Below are 21,668 nucleotides of genomic sequence, written 5' to 3' on the forward strand. Positions count from 1 at the left end.
TTATAACAGTAGTAGTATGGTAGTAGTATTGTAGCAGTAGTAGTAGTAGTAGTACCTCCTCTTTCAGGCCGTGTTTCCTCTGCTCCAGGCAGATCTCCTTGGCCCTCATTAGCTGCAGTGTTTCCTTGGACACGGCATACTGCAGACGCTCCATACGGTCCACAGCTGCAGCCCACGCCGCCTTACCAAACTTCCTCTGGTCCACACGCATCCGCTCGTAAACCCCTGGAACACACACAGATGTAAAAACATTTTTTTTAACATAAAATACACACACAAAAATATGGAAAAATAAATAAACACGATAGTGATCACAAAATGCACTGTTTATGTTTGGGGGTAGTAATATATACCATTTGGCAGACACTTTTATCCAAAGCAACTTACAGTCATGCGTGCATATATTTCACGTATGAGTGGTCCCGGGAATCGAACCCCCTACCCTGGCGTAACAAGCGCCATGCTCTACCAATTGAGCTACAAAGGACCAAAGGTAGACAAAGGTAGACAAAATATGTTTGAGGTTTTAACCAGAGTGTGAGCCAATTGATAGTTGGGTTATAGTGATTGGGGGAAGAGTTTAGATAAAGCAGTTTAAAGCATGGAGATTAGGGTCTGACTCTGAGGGAGTGTCGGTAAAATAGTCTGTCTATGGGCTGCTCTGCTCTGTTGATGATGCATGGCTCTGGAGTTTGTCTCTACAGAGTTTGTGTGTGTTTCTCTGTGTTTGTTTCTCTGTTTGTGTGTGTTTCTTTGTTGTGTGTGTGTGTGTGTGTGTGTGTGTGTGTGTGTGTGTGTGTGTGTGTGTGTGTGTGTGTGTGTGTGTGTGTGTGTGTGTGTGTGTGTGTGTGTGTGTGCGTGCGTGTGTGAGAACTTACCTTTCTGAGCCCTGGCGGTGGTCTCGAAGAACTTGACGGTGAGGTCCTGTATGGAGAGGACGGCAGCGTGAGCCTTCCTCGTCCACTCCTCATCCTCCCTCCTCAGCCCCTCCACACGACGAGGCCCCAGACGCTCCGTCTCCAGGGAGATCTGACCCAGGGGATACAGGTCAACAGGGTCACGCAAAGGTCAAATCAAATCAATTTCCTTATTTAAAAAAAAATATGTTTAATTTTCATTTTTATAAACAATACAAAACATACACATACAAACAAATACATCAAACAAACATCACTACATCACACCTGCCTAGACCCACTAGCCCCCACCCCTATCTCCAGCACACATCACTTTCTGCCACATGGCCTCAAACTGCACCATTTTCTTTCTCTCCGTCACCCACGCTCTTTCAATTTTTAGATAATAAAGCATTTGACCTTTCCATTGCGTGAACGGAGGAGGATTGGCTGATTTCCAGTTTTTGAGTACAAGTTTTTTTTTAAAGATAATTGATGAGAAGAGTATTGTCCAACCCATCGGGTATCTCACTACACCCTCATATGTCATGTCTTGAAATATACAGACAGACTACATTTACATTTACATTTTAGTCATTTAGCAGACGCTCTTATCCAGAGCGACTTACAGGAGCAATTAGGGTTAGGTGCCTTGCTCAAATCCAAAGTTATACCTCCGCCCATAACTTTGGATTTTTTTAACATTCCCAGAAGGCATGAATTATTGACTCATTAGTAGTTTTACACTTCAGACATGACTGCAGTTGTGCTGTAGAATTTGGGAATTTTGTCTCTTAATAAATTCAATACATTACTTTATACTGGATTAAGCGTACATTTTCATTAACTGTAATCTCGTTAGTTATGTTCCAACATTCCCTCCATCTTGTGCCCATATCAGTTCTTTAAAAATAATCTTGGTTCCACTAGTTTATATTTTTTTCTAAGAGATTGTCAGTTGTGTAGGCTCTCTCTGCAAGGTTTTGTATAGCTTACCTATCATATGAATATCCTTTTCTGACTCAAATAGAATTCCCTCAAGATTGCTCTGATGTCCAATAGATTTTTAATCAACATTTGGTGATATAATTTTTTTAAATTGGATGTACAGTGGGGGAAAAATGTATTTAGTCAGCCACCAATTGTGCAAGTTCTCCCACTTAAAAAGATGAGAGAGGCCTGTAATTTTCATCATAGGTACACGTCAACTATGACAGACAAATTGAGGAAAAAAAATCCAGAAAATCACATTGTAGGATTTTTTATGAATTTATTTGCAAATTATGGTGGAAAATAAGTATTTGGTCACCTACAAACAAGCAAGATTTCTGGCTCTCACAGACCTGTAACTTTTTCTTAAGAGGCTCTTTTGTCCTCCACTCGTTACCTGTATTAATGGCACCTGTTTGAACTTGTTATCAGTATAAAAGACACCTGTCCACAACCTCAAACAGTCACACTCCAAACTCCACTATGGCCAAGACCAAAGAGCTGTCAAAGGACACCAGAAACAAAATTGTAGACCTGCACCAGGCTGGGAAGACTGAATATGCAATAGGTAAGCAGCTTGGTTTGAAGAAATCAACTGTAGGAGCAATTATTAGGAAATGGAAGACATACAAGACCACTGATAATCTCCCTCGATCTGGGGCTCCACGCAAGATCTCACCCCGTGGGGTCAAAATGATCACAAGAACGGTGAGCAAAAATCCCAGAACCACACGGGGGGACCTAGTGAAGGACCTGCAGAGAGCTGGGACCAAAGTAACAAAGCCTACCATCAGTAACACACTACGCCGCCAGGGACTCAAATCCTGCAATGCCAGACGTGTCCCCCTGCTTAAGCCAGTACATGTCCAGGCCCGTCTGAAGTTTGCTAGAGTGCATTTGGATGATCCAGAAGAGGATTGGGAGAATGTCATATGGTCAGATGGTAAAAACTCAACTCGTCGTGTTTGGAGGACAAAGAATGCTGAGTTGCATCCAAAGAACACCATACCTACTGTGAAGCATGGGGGTGGAAACATCATGCTTTGGGGCTGTTTTTCTGCAAAGGGACCAGGACGACTGATCCGTGTAAAGGAAAGAATGAATGGGGCCATGTATCGTGAGATTTTGAGTGAAAACCTCCTTCCATCAGCAAGGGCATTGAAGATGAAACGTGGCTGGGTCTTTCAGCATGACAATGATCCCAAACACACCGCCCGGGCAACGAAGGAGTGGCTTCGTAAGAAGCATTTCAAGGTCCTGGAGTGGCCTAGCCAGTCTCCAGATCTCAACCCCATAGAAAATCTTTGGAGGGAGTTGAAAGTCTGTGTTGCCCAGCGACAGCCCCAAAACATCACTGCTCTAGAGGAGATCTGCATGGAGGAATGGGCCAAAATACCAGCAACAGTGTGTGAAAACCTTGTGAAGACTTACATAAAACGTTTGACCTGTGGCATTGCCAACAAAGGGTATATAACAAAGTATTGAGAAACTTGTGTTATTGACCAAATACTTATTTTCCACCATAATTTGCAAATAAATTCATTAAAAATCCTACAATGTGATTTTCTGGATTATTTTTTCTCATTTTGTCTGTCATAGTTGACGTGTACCTATGATGACAATTACAGGCCTCTCTCATCTTTTTAAGTGGGAGAACTTGCACAATTGGTGGCTGACTAAATACTTTTTTCCCCCACTGTATTTGAAAATATCTACATTGGTCAACCCAAAATTGTATATACGTCTTTGTTTTGGGCTTCGTCCCCGTTGTTTTCCATGACGTACCTTATGTTGGGTAGAATAATAAAAAATCCTATTACGCATTCCTGCGCCTGTCTTCTATCAGTATACAACGTGAGAGTGCGAATGTTTTAACAGTATCTAATATTTCTTCTTAGGTGATCTCTGTTTTTAATGATTATTTTTTGTCTGTTGATAGTTGCTGCAGAGTTAGAGAGTCTAAGAAGGCTATAGGACCCATCCCACTGTTTAATTCTGATTTATATAAATTGTCATAATAACTTGTAAAATTGTCATTAATCGCATTTGTTGTTTCTAATTCCTGCTTTTGTATATTTATCTTTTAAAATTATAACTGGTTTAGCATTTATTTGTTTTGTGAGAGCTGCGAGATATTTACCAGGTTCATTTTCCATTAAGTAGTTATTTCAGTTTAACCTTTTATTTTCTTCTTTACCTTGTAAATACTTTTTGAGATACTTCTTGGGATACTTTTTAAGATAGTGATTTTTTTTCTTTAATTTCTAAATCAGATTGAACTTTTGCCGAGTATGAGATTACCATTCCCCTAATGTACGCCTTAAAGGAATCCCAAATTATATCAGGGGTCGGCTTTTCTCTGTCCTCTGTCTACATTTGTAATGGTAAAGGTTTTTATTTTTTCGTTTACATTTTAAATAAAATTCGGGTCCAGAAGATGCGCTCTGTTCATTCTCCAAATTCTGTTGCTAAATGTAATTAAGCATGATATCGGAGAATGATCCGATATCACTATATCATGATTTTTCTAATCCAATAAATTGTTCAGTGCATTTTTGAAGAAAAATAAATGTATTCAATTCTTGAATAGCTTTTCTTACTTTGAGAAAAAAAGGAATAGTATTTTGTAGTTGGGAATAGTAATGTCCAGTTGTCAGGTACATTATTTGTAGAGATTACATGTTTCTGCCTCTTTGGAGGCTCCCTAAATTTGTCTTTTTTATTACTATGTCTGTCAATCTTAAATGTAGGTCACCTGCTAAAATAAATTGTTCCTGTCTGGATTTTATCTAAAATAGCTTGAATTCTATCTAAAAACACCAGATTTGCCCCTGATGGGACATTCAATGAAATCAATGTGTATTTTTCACAATTTAAGGTACAATTCATCATTAGAAAATGGCCTTCTTGGTACATATGCTGAGATATAAGGGAAAATGGTGTACTCTCCAGATCTGTGCCTCCACACAATCCTGTCTCGGAGCTCTACGGACAACTCCTTCAACCTCATGGCTTGGTTTTTGCTCTGACATGCACTGTCAACTGTGGGACCTTATATAGACAGGTGTGTGCCTTTCCAAATCATGTCCAATCAATTGAATTTACCACAGGTGGACTCCAATCAAGTTGTAGAAAAATCTCATGATCAATGGAGTGTCATAGCAAAGGGTCTGAATACTTATATAAATAAGGTATTCATTTTGTTGTTTAAAAAAATAAAAAATAAAAGCTAAAATTTCGAAAAACCTGTTTTTACTTTGTCATTATGGGGTATGGTGTGTAGATTGAGGACAATTTTATTTATTTAATCAATTTTAGAATAAGGCTGTAACGTAACAAAATGTGGAAAAAGTGACTTTACCACAGGTGGACTCCAATCAAGTTGTAGAAACATGAGCTCAATTTCAAGTCTCTTAGCAAAGGGTCTGAATACTTATGTAAATAAGGTATCTCCGTTTATTTATTTTTATAAATGTGATGAAAAAAAAAATATGTTTTCGCGTTGTCATTATGGGGTATTGTGTGTAGATTGATGAGGAAAAAGTGAAGGGGTCTGAATACTTTACGAATACACTGTACATATACAGAATATGTGGGCATGTGGGCTGAGCAGACATTTAACAAACAACACACAAAACAAACAAAGCAAAATACATCTATACTTGAGGGGCTATGCCTTTTTAGGGCTTTTTAGCTCTAACGCTTCTCCTAATGTACCAACAAAAAAAGACAATGCATACATTGTACATACTTTTGAAGAAAGACTGCCCTTTAAATACCGTGGTTGGTTTATATTAGGGCTGACCCCATTTAGTCGACTGGTCGATTGTTTGGTTGATAGGCTGTTGGTCAATCGAGATTTCTTTAATCGAGCAGTGGCAAAATAATACATTAAATGTCATGGTGTACAAGACCCCCGTCTGATTCGCGCTGGTCTGAGTGGACTAATCCATTGTGGAGGCCATGGGGATGGCACAGTCATCACGCGAAGACGTGCTACTGAAATTGTATATGGTTATATTACTGTCGCGTAGAGTAGGCCAGAAGGCTAAACTGAAAAACCTAACCTCTATCAAATAAAACGATGGCGGAAGCCGCAAAAGTACTTCTGTGTAAGGGTGTTTATTTACATCGTGATTCCGGAAGAAAAACAGTACTGCCACCAAAAGTATACATTATGGGACAGCTAAAACAGTGCTGCCCCATCAACAGCTCAATCAAAACGGTCCCCCTTTTTGAACTGAAAGAGAGGCTCCTTTTGTAGGGGAAGCCCCTCCCATCAGAACATACCAAACTCTTTAATTAATTAAGCAATTACCAACATCAAAGCCTGCATTTTCCACTCAGCTAAACATATCATTCATTATATTAATTGAACCTTTGCAATCGGTTTATCATAATACAATATAACACAACACATTTACAGAATCCCATCACTTCTGACATGGTGTCTTCCAATACACCCATTTACATGAACGCGCCATTCGGGACAGGCACTACTAAGCCAGCCAGATTGCCGTAGCTCGGGTCATTTTCCACCATACCCGGAAGCTAACGAGACAGCGAGAGAGGAACAGAAACAAACAAACAGCACACTCATCCATAGACCCTTATGGGTTAAAGTACCTCAATTCACCTGGCCTCATGTAGTACCAGTGTTTAACAGCAGGTGGTGCTGTGGTGTACCAGTCAGGGACAGAGCTACATGCCTGGACGTGTTTACTGTACTACTAACCCAGTGTCCTCCTTTGTTTTCTTTTGATAGCTGTGGGACATTCTCTATGGATAAGAGAACCTGATTTAACCCAACATACTGAGGCAATGGTAATCGAGTGTTCCAGTGTTAACTCGCTTCTCAGACTTGGTCCTATACTTGGAAGTTACTTGGGTAAGGTCTTTTACACTGTCTTTGTAGCTAGCTAACCAGCCCTGGATAAGCCCTGGGTGAGTTAGTAAGACAACTGATCATTGTTCTAGGTGCGTTAAGGCTAGACAGCAGCAGCTGGAACAGATTGTACAGTGAGAGTAGCTTACTTCCCAAGGACCCCCCCCCCCCCACCCCCACCACCACCACAACCACATACATACACTCTATATTCACGTTAGCCTAATATCTCAATGCAAAACAGATGTGTCTGTATGGGCGCTCACACACGTGCACACACACACACACACGTGCAAACAGCACACAGAGTAATCAACAGCACGCCTCAAACAATCTGAGTGGTTTACATCAGCCAACATCTGTATGTTGAGTGTGTGTGTGACGGAGGGAGAGAAAGAGAATGAGTTAGATAGAGGTAGAGGACGGAGAGAGAATAGTTAGGGAGTGGGAGAGAGAGAGAGGGAAAGGAGGGAGAGAGAGAGAGAAAGAGTGTGTGTGTTAGAGGGAGAGAAGGATAGATAATGGGAGAGACTTTACTCAGTCACACAAAGTTAGACATGACCTTAGTGCTGAGGTTTCCTTTCTCCAATAGAGAGGGCATATTGGCCCTCTACACAAACTATAACATTTAGAGTTATTCTGACATCTGGGCCTAGCATAGCTCCTACCCAGGAGACAAGTCACACATCCTGCTCTATGGAACTATGGAAACACCCTAACAATGAGGATGTCCATCATATCTAAGTGGAATAAAGACATACTGTAAACACTACTAGTCTATCACTTCACAGCGGGAATGTCTTTACCAGGGGCTGTTGATGAAATGTAAAACCCTACATTTCGAGTATGCCATCGTTCTCTGTTTCCCTGATACTGTGGTTGACTCAGTGTTTCCCCTATATGCGCCCCTTCTAAATTGTTGCCGCCACTGCAAAAAAAGAATATACAGTATACACATTTCTGCCGAGACGTGATTTTAAGGTTAGAGTGACACCAATGAATGTATATATGAATGGACAAAGCCATCGATCACGTGACACCATTCATTCCTATGTGATGGCTCAATAGCGTATTGAAGCCAAATTAAGTCGGTTAAGATGGCGTCTCATGGAGATATAACATGCGCAGTTTGAGCTACTCCAGGAAATGATGTTGCAGGCTTGCTCAGTGCTGCCCCCTCTCATTGAAGAATTTGGTTCTTGTTAGGTGTTCTTGTAGTGAAAGGGCTATATTTGAGAAAGAGTTATGAATAGAATATAGTATTGGAATAGAATGTTGCTGAGAATTGAACAATGAGATAAGAATAGTGGATGTGATGATGTCAGAGAGCTTTAGTGTTGTTCTCTGGCCAGTATGCCACCTGGTCCAGTAAGCCCCACCCCTCTCTTCTGTCACTTCCTGGTTGCTGTGCTGTGTCATGGTGTGTACCATGTGGTGTGGGTCTCATCTCAGACACGACACCCTATACAGCCATGACCTAATCCTACACCGCTAAATTATACACACACAAATGCTGCCTCTCTCAGAATTCAGTAACAGTACTACACTACACCTCCATTCTTCTGTCCATCTATCCACACCTCCTCTACAGCCCACTCTGTAATCTGCAGCTCCAGATAGCTGGTGTCAGAGTGAGTGAGGTAGGAATAACAGCCAGGTCTGTTCCCAGGGCCAGGGGGCCACAGGCTGAAATAACTACAGAGATAGACCAGTATCACAGATGCCTAAAACAGCCTTATATCACCTATGGGAGTGGGGAACGTCACCACACACGCAAACACGCGCACACACACACACACATTTTTTTTCATACACAACGTTCAGGTTCTACCTGCTAACTACCTATGGTACATTGCCACCGTTTCGTAGGTTACAGAAGCAACATGACTTATTAATGTATGCCCTCTGACCCTGGCTGTAACAGAATACCCATGCTGCATCACTCCGACACAAGATAGGGCCATCCCACAATGCATCATTCATCCTATACCTGCTCTCCTTTGTCCCTGACACTCATCCACTTCATCCCTTCATTAATTTATTCATCTGTTCCCTCATTCACCTGTTCCATTTGGCATGTTGACAGGGTTCAGGCCAGGGGTGGGTAACTCCAGTGCTAGTGGGCAGCAGTGTGTAAATGCTTTTGTTCCAGCCCAGCTCTAACATATCTGATAAAAGCAATTGTTGTCGAAATTGAAGACCATGATTAGTTGATGACTTGAATTAGGTGAGTTAGTGCTGGGCTTGATCAAAAGCCTGCATGGACTGCAGGGTTCTAGGGTTGGGTTGTATTCAGATTTTCATATCGTCAGACCTTCCTTCGCTCATCCCGGGATTTACGGTATTACCGGTTTAGTACACAAGAGGGAGCCAAAAAACGCAAAGAAAAAGCCCACTGGGCGTCTACCAGAATGCTAACAAATTTAGCACAAGCAATACCGAATTTCCATGGAGACTGCTAGCTAAATATGCTGAGGCTGGTAACTCTAATGAACTTATCCTCTGTAGCAGAGATAACTCTGGGTCTTCCATTCCTGTGGAATTGCACAAGTTGACTGCAGGAATTTACTTAAAAAGTAGTTACAAGTCTGGAAATGTATTGAAAAACTTCAAAGAAATAGTTTCAACGGTGTTGAAAAAACATCCGTGGCTATTTCCAAATACCCCGGTCTATGGTATACCGCCCAAGCCTACAGGGTTCCCACCCCTAGTTCAGAAGGTTGCGGAAAGAAAAATACTATGTAGAATGGATACTGTTCCCAACTTCTCATCATAAGAGTATATATCTCCCGTCTACTCGTACGTTTAAACCAGCTAAATACAGTGCATTCGGAAGGTATTCAGACCCCTTCACTTTTCCACATTTTGTTACGTTACAGCCTTATTCTAAAATGGATTAAATAAAAAAAAATGTCCTCAATCTACACGCCATACCCCATAATGACAAAGTAAAAGCAGGTTTTTCGAAATTTTAGCATTTATTTTTATTTATTTAAACAACAAAAGAAAGACCTTATATAAATAAGTATTCAGACCTTTTGCTATGAAACTCGAAATTGAGCTCAGGTGCATCCTGTTTCCATTGATCATCCTTGAGATTTTTCTACAACTTGATTGGAGTCCACCTGTGGTAAATTCAATTGATTGGACATGATTTGGAAAGGCACACACCTGTCTATATAAAGGTCCCACAGTTGACAGTGCATGTCAGAGCAAAAACCAAGCCATGAGGTCTAAGGAATTGTCTGTAGAGCTCCAACACAGGATTGTTTCGAGACACAGATCTGGGGATGGGTACAAAAATATTTCTGCAGCATTGAAGGTCCCCAAGAACACAGTGGCCTCCATCATTCTGAAATGAAAGAAGTTTGGAACCACCAAGACTCTTCCTAGAGCTGGCCACCAGGCCAAACTGAGCAATCGGGGGAGAAGGGCCTCGGTCAGGGAAGTGACCAAGAACCCGATGGTCACTCTGACAGAGCTCCAGAGTTCCTCTGTGGAGATGGGAGAACCTTCCAGAAGGACAACCATCTCTGCAGCGCTCCACCAATCAGGCCTTTATGGTAGAGATGCCAGACGGAAGCCACTCCCTCAGGAAAAGGCACATGACAGCCCGCTTGGAGTTCTCCAAAAAGGCACCTAAAGGACTCTCAGACCATGAGAAACAAGATGGCTTGGTCTGATGAAACCAAGATTGAACTCTTTAGCCTGAATACCAAGCATCACGTCTGGAGGAAACCAGGCACCGCTTATCACCTGGCCAATACCATCCCTACGGTGAAGCATGGTGGTGGCAGCATCATGCTGTGGGGATGTTTTTCAGCGGCAGGGACTGGGAGACTAGTCAGGATCGAGTTAAAGAGGAACAGAGCAAGGTACAAAGAGATACTTGATGAAAACCTGCTCCAGAGCACTCAGGATCTCAGACTGAGGCAAATGTTCACCTTCTAACAGGACAACAGCCCTAAGCATACAACCAAGACAACGCAGGAGTGGCTTCGGGACAAGTCTCTGAATGTCCTTGAGTGGCCCAGCCAGAGCCCGGACTTGAACCCGATCTAACATCTCTGGAGAGACCTGAAAATAGCTGTGCAGCGACGCTCCCCATCCAACCTGACAGAGCTTGAGAGGATCTGCAGAGAAGAATGGGAGAAACTCCCCAAATACAGGTGTGCGAAATTTGTAGCGTCATACCCAAGAAGACTCAAGGCTGTAATCGCTGCCAAAGGTGCTTCAACAAAGTACTGAGTAAAGGGTCTGAATACTTATGTAAATGTGATTTTTAAGGTTTTTATTTTTAATATATTAGCAAATTTATTTTACAAAATACAGTTTTTGTTTTGTCATTATGGGTTATTGTGTGTTGATTGATGAGGGGGGGAAATGATTTAATCCATTTTAGAATATGGCTGTAACGTAACCAAATGTGGAAAAAGTCAAGGGGTCTGAATACTTTCCCGAATGCACTTAATAGACTAACCCTTTGTCAGCTCTTCCCTTCTAAAGAGGTGACAGGATTTATTTATACCTTCCACTGGGTCATAGGACAATAGGCATCAGTGCAGTGTGTGTCCACACTCCCAGAGGAGGTTAGAGGAGGCTATAACTTTAGCAGGTAGGCGGCTCTAGTCTCCTTTGGGACATTGATAGTAGTCTATTAAAAGATTACCTAGCCTACCCTCATCTCTCCACCCAACATTTACCCATTTGAACATTAAGCACAATGCAAAGCACATACAAATACCCTATCCTTCCCCTTTTCGCTCTCTTCCTTCCTACATTTACATTTTAGTCATTTAGAAAACGCTCTTATCCAGAGCGACTTACAGGAGCAATTAGGGTTAAGTGCCTTGCTAGTCGGCTCGGAGATTAGAACCAGCGACTTTTCGGTTACCGGCACAATGCTCTTAACCACTAAGCTACCTGCCGCCCATCTCATTGATACACTCCTCCTCCCAGCTGTATACAGTAGGGCCGTTCTACTGACTCATCAGTGTGGGAGAAACCACGCAACAACCAACATCCAAACGACCAACCAACTGCCTGGCCCATCTGATATTGGGGTTAATTTGCATACTGCTTTGTTTCCAGCCGTTGGTTCGTTGGTTTCCCCTCAGGGCAACAGGTGGTTAGGCTGAATCCCCATTATAGCATCAAATAGACCTACTGACCAACTATCCCGGACAGATCTACTTAGATCACGATATAGCAGAGCTTAGGGATTTGGGAACATTTTGTTGTTTTCATCACAAAAAAGAACTAGTGTGTGGAAACCATAGACATTAAATAATAGGGCTGGGAATTGCCAGGGGCCTCATGATACGATATCACGATACTTAGGTGCCGATACGACATGTACATTAAGGGAAAAAAGTATTTGATCCCCTGCTGATTTTGTACGTTTGCCCACTGACAAAGACATGATCAGTCTATAATTTTAATGGTAGGTTTATTTGAACAGTGAGAGACAGAATAACAACAACAAAATCCAGAAAAACACATGTCAAAAATGTTATAAATTGATTTGCATTTTAATGAGGGAAATAAGTATTTGACCCCTCTGCAAAACATGACTTAGTACTTGGTGGCAAAACCCAGACGTTTCTTGTAGTTGGCCACCAGGTTTGCACACATCTCAGGAGGGATTCTGTCCCACTCCTCTTTGCAGATCTTCTCCAAGTCATTAAGGTTTCGAGGCTGACGTTTGGCAACTCAAAACTTCAGCTCCCTCCACATATTTTCTATGGGATTAAGGTCTGGAGACTGGCTAGGCCACTCCAGGACCTTAATGTGCTTCTTCTTGAGCCACTCCTTTGTTGCCTTGGCCGTGTGTTTTGGGTCATTGTCATGCTGGAATACCCATCCACGACCCATTTTCAATGCCCTGGCTGAGGGAAGGAGGTTCTCACCCAAGATTTGACAGGACATGGCCCCGTCCATCGTCCTTTTGATGCGGTGAAGTTGTCCTGTCCCCTTAGCAGAAAAACACCCCCAAAGCATAAAGTTTCCACCTCCATGTTTGACGGTGAGGATGGTGTTCTTGGGGTCATAGGCAGCATTCCTCCTCCTCCAAACACGGCGAGTTGAGTTGATGCCAAAGAACTCGATTTTGGTCTCATCTGACCCCAACACTTTCACCCAGTTCTCCTCTGAATCATTCAGATGATATTCATAGGCAAACTTCAGATGGGCCTGTATATGTGCTTTCTTGAGCAGGGGGACATTGCGGGCGCTGCAGGCTTTCAGTTCTTCACGGCGTAGTGTGTTACCAATTGTTTTCTTGGTGACTATGGTCCCAGCTGCCTTGAGAACATTGACAAGATCCTCCCGTGTAGTTCTGGGCTGATTCCTCACCATTCTCATGATCGTTGCAACTCCACGAGGTGAGATCTTGCATGGAGTCCCAGGCCGAGGGAGATTGACAGTTCTTTTGTGTTTCTTCCATTTGCGAATAATCGCACCAACTGTTGTCACCTTCTCACCAAGTTGCTTGGCGATGACCTTGTAGCCCATTCCAGCCTTGTGTAGGTCTACAATCTTGTCCCTGACATCCTTGGAGAGCTCTTTGGTCTTGGCCATGGTGGAGAGTTTGGAATCTGATTGATTGATTGCTTTTGTGGACAGGTGTCTTTTATACAGGTAACAAGCTGAGATTAGGAGCACTCTCTTTAAGAGGGTGCTCCTAATCTCAGCTCGTTACCTGTATAAAAGACACCTGGGAGCCAGAAATCTTTCTGATTGAGAGGGGGTCAAATACTTATTTCCCTCATTAAAATGCAAATCAATTTATAACATTTTTGACGTGTGTTTATCTGGATTTTGTTGTTGTTATTCTGTCTCTCACTGTTCAAATATACCTACCATAAAAATGATAGACTGATCATTTCTTTGTCAGTGGGCAAACGTACAAAATCAGCAGGGGATCAAATACTTTTTTCCCCTCACTGTATTGTGATTTTTACGAATCTCTCGATTTTATATGTACTGCGATTCGAAATTGCGATTTCATGTTTCAAACATATTGCTCTGTCTATGTCTGCTACAGAGAGACAAGAGAGAGCATGAGAAAATGTTTTGATCAGTCATGGAAATAAAAGTGCTGAAAACATGGCTCACTATTTAAAAAGATGGAGAACAAGCTATATGATGAAAAATACTGGAGTTTTGGCGCAGGTACAGCCGACTAGCAAAAACATTTAATAACAATAATAATGTTGTGATATGTAACTGTATCAATTTGAAATAAGATGAACCAACAGTTCAGGATTTACAGTGGGGGAAAAAAGTATTTAGTCAGCCACCAATTGTGCAAGTTCTCCCACTTAAAAATATGAGAGAGGCCTGTAATTTTCATCATAGGTACACGTCAACTATGACAGACAAATTGAGGGAAAAAAATCCAGAAAATCACATTGTAGGATTTTTTATGAATTTATTTGCAAATTATGGTGGAAAATAAGTATTTGGTCACCTACAAACAAGCAAGATTTCTGGCTCTCACAGACCTGTAACTTCTTCTTTAAGAGGCTCCTCTGTCCTCCACTCGTTACCTGTATTAATGGCACCTGTTTGAACTTGTTATCAGTATAAAAGACACCTGTCCACAACCTCAAACAGTCACACTCCAAACTCCACTATGACCAAGACCAAAAAGCTGTCAAAGGACACCAGAAACAAAATTGTAGACCTGCACCAGGCTGGGAAGACTGAATCTGCAATAGGTAAGCAGCTTGGATTGAAGAAATCAACTGTGGGAGCAATTATTAGGAAATGGAAGACATACAAGATCACTGATAATCTCCCTCGATCTGGGGCTCCACGCAAGATCTCACCCCATGGGGTCAAAATGATCACAAGAACGGTGAGAAAAAATCCCAGAACCACACGGGGGGACCTAGTGAATGACCTGCAGAGAGCTGGGACCAAAGTAACAAAGCCTACCATCAGTAACACACTACGCCGCCAGGGACTCAAATCCTGCAGTGCCAGACGTGTCCCCCTGCTTAAGCCAATACATGTCCAGGCCCGTCTGAAGTTTGCTAGAGTGCATTTGGGTGATCCAGAAGAGGATTGGGAGAATGTCATATGGTCAGATGAAACCAAAATATAACTTTTTGGTAAAAACTCAACTCGTTGTGTTTGGAGGACAAAGAATGCTGAGTTGCATCCAAAGAACACCATACCTACTGTGAAGTATGGGGGTGGAAACATCATGCTTTAGGGCTGTTTTTCTGCAAAGGGACCAGGACGACTGATCCGTGTAAAGGTAAGAATGAATGGGGCCATGTATCGTGAGATTTTGAGTGAAAACCTCCTTCCATCAGCAAGGGCATTGAAGATGAAACGTGGCTGGGTCTTTCAGCATGACAATGATCCCAAACACACTGCCCGGGCAACGAAGGAGTGGCTTCGTAAGAAGCATTTCAAGGTCCTGGAGTGGCCTAGCCAGTCTCCAGATCTCAACCCCATAGAAAATCTTTGGAGGGAGTTGAAAGTCTGTGTTGCCCAGCGACAGCCCCAAAACATCACTGCTCTAGAGGAGATCTGCATGGAGGAATCGGCCAAAATACCAGCAACAGTGTGTGAAAACCTTGTGAAGACTTACAGAAAACGTTTGACCTGTGTCATTGCCAACAAAGGGTATATAACAAAGTATTGAGAAACTTTTGTAATTGACCAAATACTTATTTTCCACCATAATTTGCAAATAAATTCATTAAAAATCCTACAATGTGATTTTCTGGAGAAAAAAAATTCTAATTTTGTCTGTCATAGTTGACGTGTACCTATGATGAAAATTACAGGCCTCTCTCATCTTTTTAAGTGGGAGAACTTGCACAATTGGTGGCTGACTAAATACTTTTTCCCCCCACTGTATATGGTGGATAGAATGTACAGTACTCTAGCTCCTCCTATAAACCTAACATTTTTCAAAAGAACACAACATGAGCAAACAAAGATGTTTGAATTCATATTGTAGGGGGTTTAACAATAGGCTACCAATAGGCTACCAGCAAGCCCACTAAGCACTTTCTCCTGTGTTCAGAGTCTGCTGCAACCCAGTAGACAGGCAGGATTACTGAGCCATATCATTGCTCCAGGTTCTGGACATCTGGCAGGCGTACTAGAGGAGAGCAGATCAGTTGTGCAGCTTTGACCATACTGGCCAGATCTCTGTTTCATGTTTCACAGTGTTGGCAGGCTTAATAAGTGAGCCCAGACACCGCGAGCAACGATGAGAGTATGATTGTCGCCCTAGATGCCGATTCAAGATCAGTTCATAGTTTCCCCCCCTAATGGTTCATGTTAGGATTTGGGGAAGGTAAGCTGATCCTAGATCTGTACCTACCGGGAACCAGGTTCTATCCAAAGCTCATAATGTTGCAAGAAACTCCCCTCACACACGGTCATCTGTGTTTGTGTGTGTGCGTGTGTGTGTGAGACAGCGCAGCACCACAGACAGCCATGCTGGGTGAGGAATGTGGTGTGGGGAAAGGCAAACGGGGAAATAACCCGCATGCCATGACTACTAGCTACAGACTGGACCCTCACGAGAGATGACTGAAATAACACACAACCCTCACTAACACAACACCCTCAGAGAGAGCAAATGAGAAGGGAAGGAGAGAGGAGAGAGGGGAGAGTGAGAGGAGAGGTGTGTGCTGAGACTGCAGTATTCCAGGCTGGTCTGGTTTAGAGGCTGAGTACAAACTGCTGTACTAATACTGTTGGTTAAGCTTTTCTGGGCAGGGAGGCAGGCGGACTGAAGGGGGGAAAGCCTCTCTAGCTGATCTGATCCTCTACCAACCCCCATACACACACAACTGCCCATCATATTGTGGGAAGAGGTTAGCCTTCACCACAGCTCTAGAATCAGCTTAGCCATTAGAGAAGGAACAACGTAAAACTCACCTGTCATTCATTGCACTTCCACATTCATTGCACTCCCACTATCTCTGCAGTCTAGTCCAGTTACCCACCAGGAGCTAACCCTAATGTCATTAGATAGGACTTAAGAAATACTGGGTATTAGAGTGTATGCTGCTGTCTGTCAAAGGGCTTTAGGCCCACCGCTACGCTAACCTTGACCTTAGCCCAGACTGCCAGTCAGAGACAGCTAATGCCTCTCTCTGTGTGTGTGTGTGTGTGTGTGTGTGTGTGTGTGTGTGTGTACAGTGCTTGTTACCTTGATCTGCTGTCTGCGCAGCATTGCCAATTCTCTCATGTCTCTGAAGGGCTGTAGTAGGTAGTGGTATAGTTGTGTTGTAGCCTCCAGTAGCTCTCCATAGGCCTCATCCTCTTCTGGATAGACCTGCAGCAGCTCCACCATACTCTCCATGGCCCGGTGCCTCTCCAGCAGCTACATATCAAATCAAATCACATTTTATTTGTCACATACACATGTTTAGCAGATGTTATTGCGGGTGTAGCGAAATGCTTGTGCTTCTAGCTCTAACAGTGCAGTAATATCAAAAAATTTCACAACATACCCAATACACACAAATCTAAGTAAGGAATGGAATTTAAGAATATATACATATGGACAAGCAATGACAGAGCGGCATGGACTAAGATACAGTAGAATATTATAGAATAGAATACAGTATATACATATGAGATGAGTAATGCAAGATATGTAAACATTATTAAAGTGACTAGTGTTCCATTTCTTAAAGTGGCCAGTGATTTCAATAGGCAGCAGCAGCAGCCTCTAATGTGCTAGTGATGGCTATTTAACAGTCTGATGGCCTTGAGATAGAAGCTGTTTTTCATTCTCTCGGTAAAGAAGATCATTTAGCAATTCAGCAAAACATCAAAGCAAAAACCCTTTTTTAGAGCATCAAGACAGGGTTAGGAGGATTCTGTAGGCCTAGACGGCTAGGTCTATACATTTACATTGTAGTCATTTAGCAGACGCTCATACCAAAGAAGACATAGGAAAATGGGGAGCATGGTTTGAAGAACTTGTGTTTCTTCTGTGCCTCTGAATAAGGTGCTATAAGAGGTGCTAATAACGTTCAGGAATAGCTAATATTGTTGAGACTAGTAGTGGTGCTGATTCATAGGAGTGACTGGATTAGAGTGTGTGTGTGGTGGTCCTGATCCCAGTCTCAGTCCAGACACCAGACCATTTCATCATGGCTGCCTAAACAAAGAGCTCTTTCAACAGCTGGAGATTTTTTTTAAAAATGTTTTACCAAATGTTACAGGACTGGTAAAATGAGAAGGATTGAGTATGTGTGCAGTCAGTGCACAAGCATGATTATGTGTGAGAGCATGTGTAAGTGTTTGTGTGTGTGTATTAGGGGTGTAGCGGTTCACCAAATACACATTTCGGTATGTATTGCGGTTTTAGAGTCACGGTTCGGTTTCGGTACAGCGGGAAAATGAAATGCCAACAGTTACTGTAGTTAATTTTTGCTTATTTAAGAAAATACAAAGTGTTGTTATTCCTGATTCCATATATGATCATTAATCATATAATGCCTGATGAGAGCACAATCAGGAATAACAACACATTGTATTTTCTTAAATGAAAACACATGATTACTCATTAAGAACAACACTAAAACAAAGTGCAATATGCGTGTGAAATCAATATGTAAACATGGCTCAGACATTTGTAGGTCTATGCTATAATGTTCTGTTACAAAGAGAAAAATATGTGCACTTGTGTGACTCTAACAAAGGGGTGTGTCTGTAGCACTTCAATATATACTGAAAAAATATATAAACAAAACATGTAGAGTGTCGGTCCCATGTTTCAAATAAAAGATCCCAGAAATCAGTGGTCTAAGGCACTGCATCGCAGTGCTAACTGTGCCACTAGAGATCCTGGTTCGAATCCAGGCTCTGTCGCAGCCGGCCGCGACCGGGAGACTCATGGGCGGCGCACAATTGGCCCAGCGTCGTCCAGGGTAGGGGAGGGAATGGCCGGCAGGGATGTAGCGTTGATAGAGCATGGCGTTTGCAATGCCAGGGTTGTGGGTTCGATTCCCACGGGGGGCCAGTATAAAAAAATAAATATGTATTCACTAACTGTAGGTCGCTCTGGATAAGAGCGTCTGCTAAATGACTAAAATGAAATGTAAATGTAAATCTTCCATACGCACAAAAAGCTTATTTCTCTAAAATTTTGTGCACACATTTGTTTACATCCCTGTTAGTGAGCATTTCTCATTCGCCAAAATAATCCAGCCACCTGACATATAAAGAAGCTGATTAAACAGCATGATCATTAATTACACAGGTGCACCTTGTGCTGGGGACAATAAAATACCACAAAAATGTGCAGTTTTGTCACACAACACAATGCCACAGATGTCTCAAGTTTTGAGGGAGCGTGCAATTGCCATGCTGACTGCAGATATATCCACCAGAGCTGTTGTCAGATAATTGAACGTTCATTTATCTACCATAAGCCACCTCCAACGTCGTTTTAGAGAGTTTGGCAGTATGTCCAACTGGCCTCACAACCGCAAACCACGTGTAACCACGCCAGCCCAGGACCTCCACATCCAGCTTCTTCACCTGTGGGATCATCTCAGACCAGCCACCCAGACAGCTGATGAAACTGTGGGTTTGCACAACTGAAGAATTTCTACAGAAACCGTCTCAGGGAAGCTCATATGCGTGCTCGTCATCCTCACCAGGGTCTTGACCTGACTGCAGTTCGGCGTCGTAACCGACTTCAGTGGGCAAATGCTCACCTTCGATGGCCACTGGCACGCTGGAGAAGTGTGCTCTTCACAGATGAATCCCAGTTTCAACTGTACCGGGCAGATGGCAGACAGCGTGTATGGTGTCGTGTGGACAAGAGGTTTGCTGACGTCAACGTTGTGAACAGAGTGCCCCATGGTGGCAGTGGGGTTATGTTATGGGCAGGCATAAGCTACAGACAACGAACACAATTTCATTTCATCTATGGTGATTTGAATGCACAGAGATACCGTGACGAGATCCTGTGGCCCACTGTTGTGCCATTCATCCGCTGCCATCACCTCATGTTTCAGCATGATAATGCACAGGATCTGTAAACAATTCCTGGAAGCTGAAAATGTCTCAGTTCTTCCATAGCCTGCACACTCACCAGACATGTCACCCATTGAGCATGTTTGGGATGCTCTGGATCGACATGTACGACAGCATGTTCCAGTTCCCGCCAATATCCAGCAATTTCACACAGCCATTGAAGAGGAGTGGGACAACATTCCACAGGCCACAAACAGCCTGATCAACTCTATGCAAAGGAGATGTGTCGCACTGCATGAGGCAAATGGTGGTCACACCAGATACTGACTGGTTTTCTGATCCACGCCCCTACCTTTTTTTTTTAAGGTATCTGAGACCAACTGATGCATATCTTTATTCCCAGTCATGTGAAATCCATAGATTAGGGCCTAATGAATTCATTTAAATTGCCTGATTTCCTTATATGAACTGTAACTCTGTAAAATCTTTGAAATTGTTGCATGTTGTGTTTATATTTTTGTTCAGTGTATATAGGGCAGGTACTAACTGTTTGCTGAAATGGGTGCGAGAGGGAGTAACGTGGTGCTGGAAACCCCCTATTCTTCTCAACCACCGAGAATGGGCGCATATCCGCGGCTGTAAACATACCTATCGCTCTTGTAATTTATTTGGCCCGGTCAGAATCAGCTGCGAATGGCTGCTTGAATGCAGATGGGAGACAAAGTTGTTTTTTGCGTTTCCGTCTTGCTCCGGTGGTAGGAATACTGGGGTGATGTCGTCGTAAAATGTGCCAACATGTTTGAGGTGTTGGCAGCTGCATAGGCTATTCTCGTTGAGCAGTGGCAACATACTCTCTCTGTTCATCGCCGTTGTAATCTACTGGGAAGCCAAAATGTTCCCAAACTGGAGATTAAAACGATGGTGGAGAATCCTCCTGGTTTATGACCCCGCCATCGTACAGAACTAGTTCCACGCTGCGCCTCACAAAAGGACAGTTTGAAATTAGCCTATTAAGATTTAGCTTACAATGTGCGCATAGACTCTAGTTATTTTAACGGAATAGCTGGAAATGTTTTTTTCAGCTCAGATTTACTCGAGGCATACAACGCAGCGTAGGCATAGCCTATAGGCCTAGTGTTTTTAGTTGTTATATATTTTATTCGGGTTCAGTGCGAACCGAACCGAGGTCCCTGTACTGAACGGTTCAGTACGAATACATACATACCGTTACACACCTAATGTGTATGTGTTTATGGCCATATCATAAAAATCCATTCTCTCAATCTCAATTACAGAGAGAAAACCAACAACTGCTGCTGATACAGAACATACTGTATATCCAGGAGTCCACACAACTATAGCATTGTTTCCCTGATAACACTATCAAAGCAACCATTGTCCACACCTCACAACCAACAAATCAATCCTGTACTAGCCTAGGAACTAGGAACCACTCGCTTCAATTTATACAGTACAACTCTCCCCAAGTTCTCCCAGGGATAATATTGAATGGGTAAATGTATAACCAGCCTATCTAAGCAGTGAATAGCCTTAGCAGTACTCTTCTGCTCTGTCTGGTGTGGATTGAAAACAGTGGAGGAGCTGTAGATCAGATGAATAGGGGCTCTTATGTTGTTAACCCTAGCCAGGCTTTCCATAGCCACACACACACACACACACACACACACACACACACACACACACACACACACACGTCCACTCTAGGGACCAGAGGCTAGAGACAGACACTGTTCGATTCAGCTCCAACACTGCTCCTACTGTTTACCTTGGCCAGACGTCACCATGGTAACCACAGACAGGCCAGCCCTGCACTAGCTGACTGTCAACCCCTGCAGCTGCTAATTGCTCCAGAGAAACCCCTTAGCTAAGAGTGGGCTGGCTGAGAGGGAAGGAGCTACTGTAGC

General features: G+C 42.8%; 1 protein-coding gene across 1 annotated transcript in view; it reads right to left on the bottom strand.

Moving 5' to 3' along the window:
- Positions 1-21,668, bottom strand: part of LOC311099753 (junction-mediating and -regulatory protein-like) — a 49,775-nt gene that overhangs the window by 4,983 nt on the left and 23,124 nt on the right. Inside the window, exons 2-4 of the mRNA XM_084140497.1 lie at positions 16,958-17,131; positions 879-1,029; positions 56-225 (exon numbers count right to left, since the gene is read on the bottom strand). Coding sequence (XP_083996623.1) covers positions 56-225; positions 879-1,029; positions 16,958-17,131 — 495 coding nt within the window. The remainder of the gene's footprint in view (positions 1-55; positions 226-878; positions 1,030-16,957; positions 17,132-21,668) is intronic.

The sequence above is a fragment of the Coregonus lavaretus genome, assembly GCF_964263955.1.
Source record: "Coregonus lavaretus genome assembly, chromosome: 24".
In the NCBI taxonomy this organism is placed as follows: domain Eukaryota; kingdom Metazoa; phylum Chordata; class Actinopteri; order Salmoniformes; family Salmonidae; genus Coregonus; species Coregonus lavaretus.